Below are 9,327 nucleotides of genomic sequence, written 5' to 3' on the forward strand. Positions count from 1 at the left end.
AGGAACCCTCCAACCACAAGGGATGAACTCGGATTTCACCAGTTTCCTCATTTCCCCTCCCCCCACCCTGTCTCAGTCAAATCCATCAAATTCAGCACCGCCTTCCTAACCTGAGATCTTCTTCCCGACCTCTCCGCCCCCACCCCAGTCTGACCTATCACCCTCACCTTGACCTCTTTCCACCTATCACATTTCCGACGCCCCTCCCCCAAGTCCCTCCTCCCTACCTTTTATCTTAGCCTGCTGGACAAACTTTCCCCATTCCTGAAGAAGGGCTTATGCCCGAAACGTCGATTCTCCTGTTCCCTGGATGCTGCCTGACCTGCTGCGCTTTTCCAGCAACACATTTCCAGCTCTGATCTCCAGCATCTGCAGACCTCACTTTTTCCCTTCAGATTGGTATGACTGGCCCTCGATGTTGCGCTGACCTAAGGGCCTCTACTGCGCTGTAATGTTCTAACATCTTTCCGATAGAAGGGAGACCAGAATTGAACACAGTATTCTAAAAGTGGCCTAACCAATGTCTTGTAATGCTGCAACATGACCTCCCAACTCCAATATTCAATGCACAGACCAATAAAGACAAGCATACCAAATGCCTTCTTCACTATCCTAGTTACCTGCAACTCCACTTTCAAGGAACTATGAACCTACACTCAAAGGTCTCTTTGTTCAACAACACTTCCCAGGAACTTAATGTTAAGTGTTTACGTCCTGCCCTAATTTGCCTTTCCAAAATGCAGCCCACCTCACATTTATCTAAATTAAACTCCATCTGTCACTCCACGGCCCACTGGCCCATCTGATCAAGATCCCATTGTACTCTGAGGTAACCTTCTCTGCTGTCCACAATATCTGCGAATTTGGTGTCATCTGCAAACTTACTAACCATATCTCTGTTCATTCATTTCATTTATATAAATAACGAAAAGCAGTGGACTCAGCACCGATCCTTGTTACACACCACTGGTCACAGGCCTCCAGTCTGAAAAGCAACCCTCCACCACCACCCTCTGTCTTCTACCTTTGAGCCAGTTCTGTATCCAAATGGCTAGTTCTCCCTGTATTCCAAGTGACCTAACCTTGCTAACTAGTCTATGATGAGGAACCTTGTCGGATGCCTTACTAGTTCATATAGATTACATCCACTCCTCTGCCTTCATCAATCTTCTTCATTAATTCATCAAAAAATTCAATCAAGTTAGTCAGACACGATTTCCCACACACAAAGCTATGTTGACTATTCCTAATCAGTCCTTGCCTTTCCAAATGCATGTGAGTGCTGTCCCTCAGGATTCCCTACAACAACAACATGCCCACCACTGACGTCAGGCTCACCAGTGTATAGTTCTTTGACTTTTCCTTACCACCTTTCTTAACTAGTAGTACCATGTTAGCCAACCTCCAGTCTTCTGGCACCTCTTCCCATGGTGTTCAGTGATGTGTAGATTAGGTGCCTTAGTCAGAGGTAAATGTAGAGCAATAGGATAGGAGAATGGCTCTGGGTGCAAGAGGGGTGATAGATATAGGACAGATGTCAGAGGTAGTTTCTTTACTCAGAGAGTAGTAAGGGTATGGAATGCTTTGCCTGCAACGGTAGTAGATTCGCCAACTTTAAGTACATTTAAGTCGTCATTGGACAAGCATATGGACGTACATGGAATAGTGTAAGTTAGATGGGCTTCAGATTGATATGACATGTCGGCGCAACATCGAGGGCTGAAGGGCCTGTACTGTGCTGTTATGTTCTATGATACTCACTTGTGGCTATCGGTGATACAAATGATTGAGATGTAGAAAATTGTGGGCATTGACAGGGTAGACAAGGAACTTTTCCCCTTGGAGGAGGGAATCAATTACCAAAGAGTATAGATTTAATTTAAGGGGCAGGAGGTTTAGAGGGGGTGTGAAGATTTTTTCATCTAGAAGGTGGTGGGAATCTGGAACTCAATGCATGGGCAGTAGCGGCAGAAACTCTCGTAACATTTAGATGTACACTTGTGATGCTAACAAGGCTATGGCTAAGTGCTCTAAAATGGAATTAGAACAATTAGATGTTTGTTCTTGACTGGCACAGACTCGATAGGTCAAAGATCCATTTCTGTGTTTTAAACCTCTATGACTTTGACTCTACACATGCTGCTTCTGCTTCTCAGGGTGTGTAATCTATGGGCTACAGCTTCATCAGCTTATCAACCAATTTTAGTTATATCTAGTGCTGTTCCTGGCCTGCTGGATGGCAATGATAGAATGAGGAACATGTCAGATCATAAAATTACGGATAGTATTTGAATCCTATTATTGGTGGTCCACAACGCATCATAAATGCTCAGCTTTGAGTTTCTACATCCCTTCTGGATTTATCCTATTTAGTACAATAGAAAAAGGTGCAATCAGAATGAACAGGAACAATTTGCACAGGGTTGTGCAGTAGTTACCCACTTAACAATACCAGGAAATAGATACAAATGAGAAAGGTAGATCAATGAGGGTGACGTCAAGTAGATTTTTTTCTGCATTCCCTCACCACGTGCCACAGGTCCTATCTGGCTGGGTGAAATCCTGCCCATTAAGAGAGAGTAGTTCCAAGATGCACACACAAGTGATGGGCAAATGAACTTCACTCAAGCTCTAGGTTCTAAATCCTTTAAAATTAATTGACAATAAGGAGCACTTTTTCCTGACTTCTCAACTACTTGAAATAGTTGCTGCTCTTTACACAGTCCTATCCCCTCATAACTTAAAAAATTATTGTGCCACTTTATAGTCTGAATTATTCAAAGAAATCCACCTTTTCATGTTTTGCTTCATATTTTTATTTCTTTACACCGGACCACACATCTCAGTGAATCTGCATGATCTTTCCTCAATGGAGTTTAATAATGCACCCGAGTCCCTGTGGACAATATCTAAATTATCGATATTCGAAGTGAACAGAAGTGCCCTAGAAGTGAGCAATGCACAATAACCTATTACCAACCATATAGAAAGCTTCCCTTAAGTTAAATTCTATATTCACCATTTTGATTTTTAATGCAATTTATCCTTTAGTTCCATTTTCATTAATGTTTGCTAATCTCCTTTGTGAAATATTTTTTCGAAAACCAAAGGGCATTAAGAATACAAGAGAAATATGGATAAAAATTCCAGCATCTTCAAGAAAATTAGGGAGGGGCAATAAAGATGGCTTTACCTACAGCCAGGAACTAAATAAAAAGGAACACTTATTAAGAACTGAAAACCAAAAGCAACCACCAACCTGAAAGTAAGGGCTGTTCCTTAATAACACCATTCTTATTTCTCTCCTCCCAGTCCACAACTTCTTTATAGATCAGTTCTGAAAAAAATAAAAGGTTAATACTTGTAAATTGCAAACATATCCTAATATTTTCAAAACAAAATCTCATCACATTCACTGAATTATGAACAAACGAGGTGACACATAGATAACTGATAACAGTTTCAATAATTCAATAATGTGGATCTCACCTACATAAAATTGGTAGTTTGTTCTGCAAAAACATTAAATTTGAAAGTTGCAACTAATTTAGGTATTCAAAAAATGAAACAGTAAAATTAAACCAAGGATGAGAAACCACTACAGAATATCTTGTGCAGAAACTTAATTCTCAACCTTGAGTTGAAGCTAAGATTTTAACAGATGTAGGGGGATGGAAGAAGCAGGCATGCTCAAGGAAAGAGGACGCCAGTGAATAGGTTGAAGATATGATCCAGTAATAACACCCATATTGCCACTTTAGTGTTAATGCATGGCTGGTGGTGGAAAGTATAGTCTACCAGGTATCTTTAGTAAGATAAGGTATCACTACCAGCGAACCACTGAGCTAGCAAAACGAGGATGTCAGTTGGCAATGGGACTGCAAGTCAACAGACATTCTAGAAAGAAATGTAGAAATAGACCATGGCTGTTAATTCAATGGCTCAGTCTGAAGACTGGTGAGTGAGTTAAAGTGGCTGAGCAAAGACTAGGAGAGTGGGACAGAACAGGACACCAACGATAGTTGTGATGAGCACCAGAATCTGAAAATGCCATGGCCCACAGAATAGTAGTAGATATATCCAAAGATAATTAGTGTTGCACAAAGAGTGGGAAGGCAGAGGAGTGGTGATGCATTGGAGGTAGGGAGGAAGGAATTAACCGAATTGGCATGAGCAGAGCAGTTGGAGGAGAAAAAGAATGACATGCCACACTAACAATGGTGAAGGGCTTGAATATGGTTAAGGGAGAAAGATTTAAGTGGGAGTAAAGGCTCAGAGTTCAGAGCCTGTGAAAATGCAGAATGCTGAAGAACATACATAAACCAGAATAAAAATCATAATATGCAGCTACGGTGAAACAGAAAAGACATTGTAAAATTATATAATTACAAAGCAAGTTTTGAGAAGATTTGTAGCTCAGGTTGAGGTTCTGGATGTAGGTTTGCTTGCTGAGCTGGAAGATACATTTCCAGATGTTTGGTCACCTTACTAGGTAACATCTTCAGAGGGCCTCAGGTGAAGCACTGTACATGATTCCTGCTTTTTATTTATATGTTTGGGTTTCTTTGGGTTGGTGTTGTCATTTCCTGTTCTTTTTCTCAGGTGGTGGTAGATGGGGTCTAACTCTATGTGTTTGTTGATAGAGTTCCGGTTGGAATGTCATGCTTCTAGGAATTCTCATGCATGTCTCTGTTTGGATTGTCCTAAGGTGGATGTGTTGTCCTTTCTTATCTGTATGTAAGGATACAAGTAAGAGAGGGTCATGTCATTTTGTGGCTAGTTGGTGTTCATGTATCCTGGTGGCTAGTTTTCTGCCTGTTTGTCCAATGTAGTGTTTGTTACAGTCCTTGCATGGTATTGTGTAAATGACATTAGTTTTGTTTGGTGTCTGTATAGGGTCTTTCAAGTTCATTAGCTGCTGTTTTAGTGTGCTGGTGGGTTTGTGAGCTACCATGATACCAAGGGGTCTGAGTAGTCTGGCAGTCATTTCCGAGATGGCTGATGTAGCCAGGGTTCCTGGACCTGTTTTGTCTGCTTATTTGAGTTTTTTGCTGATAAATCAGCGTACTGTGTTCTTTGGGTACCTATTCTTTTTGAATACCCAGTACAGGTGATTTTCCTCTGCTCTGCATAGTTCCTCTGTGTTGCAGTATGTGTTGGCTCATTGAAATAATGTTCTGATGCAGCTTCATTTGTAGATGTTGGGATGATTGTTTCTGTAGTTCAATATTTTGTCCGTATGTGTTGTTTTCCTGTAGACGCTGGTTTGAAGTTGCCCATTGGTTGTTCGCTCTGAGACATCTAGGAATGGCAGTCTGTTGTTTTCCTCCTCGTTAGTGAACTTTATGCCAATAAGGGTACATTTACAAAGGACATTGAGATGACAATGCAAGAAATTACTTGTCAAGTTTAAAGTGCAGTAGTAGGTGGAAGTTACACATAAACAAGGTGGAGTCAATTTAAGAGCATTAACATTACCCTATTTAAACAGTTAAAGAGACAGGGAGTGGCTCTGGGATCAGAGTATTACTGCATTGCAACATTTAAGAGATATTTAGATGGGTATATGAAGAGGAAGGGTTTGGAGGGATATGGGCTGGGTGCTGGCAGGTGGGACTAGATTGGGTTTAAATATCTGGTCGGAATGGACAGGTTGGACCGAAGGGTCTGTTTCCATGCTGTACATCTCTATGACTCTATACATTGCTCAACACTGTTCAGGCAAAACAGAGTCAGAGGAGTGGACAGTCAACCAACAGCCAGAGGAGTTTGGTCCATCAGAGGGCTGATGATGCACGTAGATAAAGCAGAACAGCAGAAGTGCCACAGAGAGAGAGAGGCCGAGCGAGCGAGAGAGAGAGAGAGGCCGAGCGATGGAGAGAGAGAGAGGCGCCGAGCGAGCGAGAGAGAGAGAGGTCGAGCGAGAGAGCGAGAGAGCGAGAGAGAGAGAGAGAGAGAGAGGCCAGGCGAGAGAGAGAGAGAGACATGCCGAGCGAGAGAGAGAGAGAGAGAGAGGCCGAGCGAGAGAGAGAGAGAGAGGCCGAGCGAGCGAGAGAGAGAGAGAGAGAGGCCGAGCGAGCGAGAGAGAGAGAGAGAGAGAGCGAGCGAGCGAGAGAGAGAGAGAGAGAGAGAGAGGCCGAGCGAGCGAGAGAGAGAGAGAGGAGCCGACGAGCGAGAGAGAGAGAGGCCGAGCGAGCGAGAGAGAGGCCGAGAGAGAGCGAGAGAGCGAGAGAGAGAGGCCGAGAGAGAGAGAGGCGAGAGAGAGAGAGGCCGAGAGAGAGAGAGAGAGACCGAGCGAGAGAGAGAAGAGGCCGAGCGAGCGAGAGAGAGAGAGGCCGAGCGAGCGAGAGAGAGAGAGGCCGAGCGAGCGAGAGAGAGAGGCCGAGCGAGCGAGAGAGACCGAACGAGCGAGCGAGGAGGCGAGAGAGAGCGAGAGAGCGAGAGAGAGAGGCCGAGAGAGAGAGAACGAGCGAGAGAGAGAGAGAGACAGGCCGAGCGAGAGAGAGAGAGAGAGAGAGGCCGAGCGAGCGAGAGACCGAGCGAGCGAGAGAGAGAGAGAGCCGAGCGAGCGAGAGAGAGAGAGAGAGAGAGAGACCGAGCGAGCGAGAGAGAGAGAGAGAGACCGAGCGAGCGAGAGAGAGAGAGAGGCCGAGCGAGCGAGAGAGGGAGGCCGAGCGAGCGAGAGAGACCGAACGAGCGAGCGAGAGCCGAGAGAGAGCGAGAGAGCGAGGCCGAGAGAGAGAGAGAGAGAGAGAGAGACCGAGCGAGCGAGAGAGAGCGAGAGAGAGAGAGAGAGAGACCGAGCGAGAGAGAGAGAGAGAGACAGGCCGAGCGAGAGAGAGAGAGAGAGAGAGGAGAGCCGAGCGAGAGAGAGAGAGAGAGAGAGAGGCCGAGCGAGAGAGAGAGAGAGAGAGAGAGAGGCCGAGCGAGCGAGAGAGAGAGAGGCCGAGCGAGCGAGAGAGGGAGGCCGAGAGAGCGAGAGAGAGACCGAACGAGCGGAGCGAAGAGGCCGAGAGAGAGCGAGAGAGCGAGGCCGAGAGAGAGAGAGAGAGAGGACCGAGCGAGAGAGAGAGAGAGAGAGGCCGAGCGAGAGAGAGAGAGAGAGAGAGAGAGAGAGAGAGAGAGAGGCCGAGGCGAGCGAGAGAGAGAGAGAGAGAGGCCGAGCGAGCGAGAGAGAGAGAGAGAGAGGCCGAGCGAGCGAGAGAGAGAGAGAGAGAGAGGCCGAGCGAGCGAGAGAGAGAGAGGCCGAGCGAGCGAGAGAGAGAGAGGCGAGCGAGCGAGAGAGAGAGAGGCCGAGCGAGCGAGAGAGAGAGAGGCCGAGCGAGCGAGAGAGAGAGAGAGACCGACGAGCGAGCGAGAGAGAGAGGAGAAGGCCGAGCGAGTGAGAGAGAGAGAGAGAGAGGCCGGAGCGAAGCGAGAGAGAGAGAGGCCGAGCGAGAGAGCGAGAGAGAGAGAGAGAGAGAGAGAGAGAGAGAGAGAGAGAGAGAGAGAGAGGCCGAGCGAGAGAGAGAGAGAGAGAGGAGAGAGAGAGAGGCCCGAGCGAGAGAGAGAGAGAGAAGAGGCCCGAGCGAGAGAGAGAGAGAGAGGAGACCGAGCGAGCGAGAGAGAGAGAGAGAGAGAGAGAGGCCGAGCGAGCGAGAGAAGGAGAGAGAGAGAGAGAGGCCGAGCGAGCGAGAGAGAGAGCCGAGCGAAGAGAGAGAGAGAGAGAGAGAGGCCGAGCGAGCGAGAGAGAGAGAGGCCGAGCGAGCGAGAGAGAGAGTCCGAGCGAGCGAGAGAGAGGCCGAGAGCGAGCGAGAGAGAGAGAGGCCGAGCGAGCGAGCGAGAGAGAGAGAGAGCCGAGCGAGCGAGAGAGAGAGAGAGGCGAGCGAGGAGAGAGAGCGAGCGAGCGAGCGAGAGAGAGGCCGAGCGAGCGAGAAGAGCCGGGACGAGCGAGACGAGCGAGCGAGCGAGGCGAGAGCCGAGGCGAGAGGAGCGAGAGAGAGAGAGAGGCCGAGCGAGAGAGCGAGAGAGAGAGCGAGAGACGCGACGAGAAGAGAGAGAGAGCAGGCCGATCGAGAGAGAGAGAGGAGAGAGCGGGAGAGAGCGAACGAGCAGACGAGAAGAGACGACGAGCGAGAGAGACGACGAGCGAGAGAGAGGCGAGCGAAGAGAGGCCGAGCGAGAGAGAGCCGAGCGAGAGAGAGGCCGACGAGAGAGAGCGAGCGCCGAGCGAGAAGAGAGCGAGAGAGAGAGACGAGGCGCCGAAGAGAGCGAGAGAGAGAGCGAGAGAGAGCCGAGCGAGAGAGAGCGAGAGAGAGCGAGAGAGAGAGAGCAGAGAGAGAGAGAGCCGAGGCGAGAGAGAGAGAGCCGAGAGAGAGAGAGAGAGAGAGAGAGGACGAGAGCCGAGAGAGAGAGAGAGCGAGAGAGAGAGGCGAGGCCGAGCGAGAGAGAGAGAGGCCGAGCGAGCGAGAGAGAGGCCAGAGCGCGAGAGAGCCGAACGAGCGAGCGGCAGAGCGAGAGAGAGAGGCCGAGCGAGAGAGAGAGAGGCCGAGCGAGAGAGAGAGAGCCGAGAGCGAGAGAGAGAGAGAGCCCGAGCGAGAGAGAGAGCCGAGAGAGAGAGAGAGAGGCCGAGCGAGAGAGAGAGAGAGAGGACCGAGCGAGAGAGAGAGAGAGAGAGGCCGAGCGAGAGAGAGAGAGAGAGCGCGAGAGAGAGAGAGAGGCCGAGCAGAGAGAGAGAGAGGCCGAGCGAGAGAGAGAGAGGCCGAGCAAGAGAGAGAGAGAGAGAGAGGCCGAGCGAGAGAGAGAGAGAAGGCCGAGCGAGAGAGAGAGAGAGAGAGGCCGAGCGACGAGAGAGAGAGAGAGGCCGAGCGAGAGAGAGAGAGACGAGACGAGAGGCCGAGCGAGAGAGAGAGAGGCCGAGCCGACGAGAGAGAGAGGACCGAGCGAGAGGTGAGAGCCGAGCGAGAGAGAGAGAGGCCGAGCGAGAGAGAGAGAGAGGCCGAGCGAGAGAGAGAGAGAGGCCGAGCGAGAGAGAGCCGAGCGAGAGAGCGAGAGAGAGAGGCCGAGCGAGAGAGACGAGAGAGAGGGACCGAGCGAGAGAGAGAGAGAGAGCCGAGCGAGAGAGAGAGCGAGCAGAGACGAGAGAGAGAGGCGCCGAGCAGAGAGAGAGAGAGAGAAGGCCGAGCGAGCGAGAGAGAGAGAGAGAGGCCGAGCGAGCGAGAGAGAGAGAGAGAGCAGGCCGAACGCGAGAGAGAGAGAGAGAGAGAGCGACGAGAGCGAGCGAGCGAGAGAGAGAGCCGGAGCGAGCGAGAGAGAGAGAGGCCGAGCGAGCGAGAGAGAGAGAGGCCG

At 49.5% G+C, this 9,327-nt stretch overlaps 1 protein-coding gene across 7 annotated transcripts in view; it reads right to left on the bottom strand.

Annotated features, from left to right (window-relative positions):
- Positions 1-9,327, bottom strand: part of LOC122556642 (mitogen-activated protein kinase 9) — a 107,953-nt gene that overhangs the window by 14,817 nt on the left and 83,809 nt on the right. For all 7 annotated transcript variants that reach the window (XM_087995340.1, XM_087995339.1, XM_087995334.1 and 4 more), the window contains one exon: positions 3,260-3,337. In XM_087995340.1, coding sequence (XP_087851466.1) covers positions 3,260-3,337 — 78 coding nt within the window. The remainder of the gene's footprint in view (positions 1-3,259; positions 3,338-9,327) is intronic.

This window comes from Chiloscyllium plagiosum, unplaced genomic scaffold (assembly GCF_037043375.1).
Source record: "Chiloscyllium plagiosum isolate Xiang-an unplaced genomic scaffold, Cpla_swu_hap1 HiC_scaffold_16, whole genome shotgun sequence".
Taxonomy (NCBI): domain Eukaryota; kingdom Metazoa; phylum Chordata; class Chondrichthyes; order Orectolobiformes; family Hemiscylliidae; genus Chiloscyllium; species Chiloscyllium plagiosum.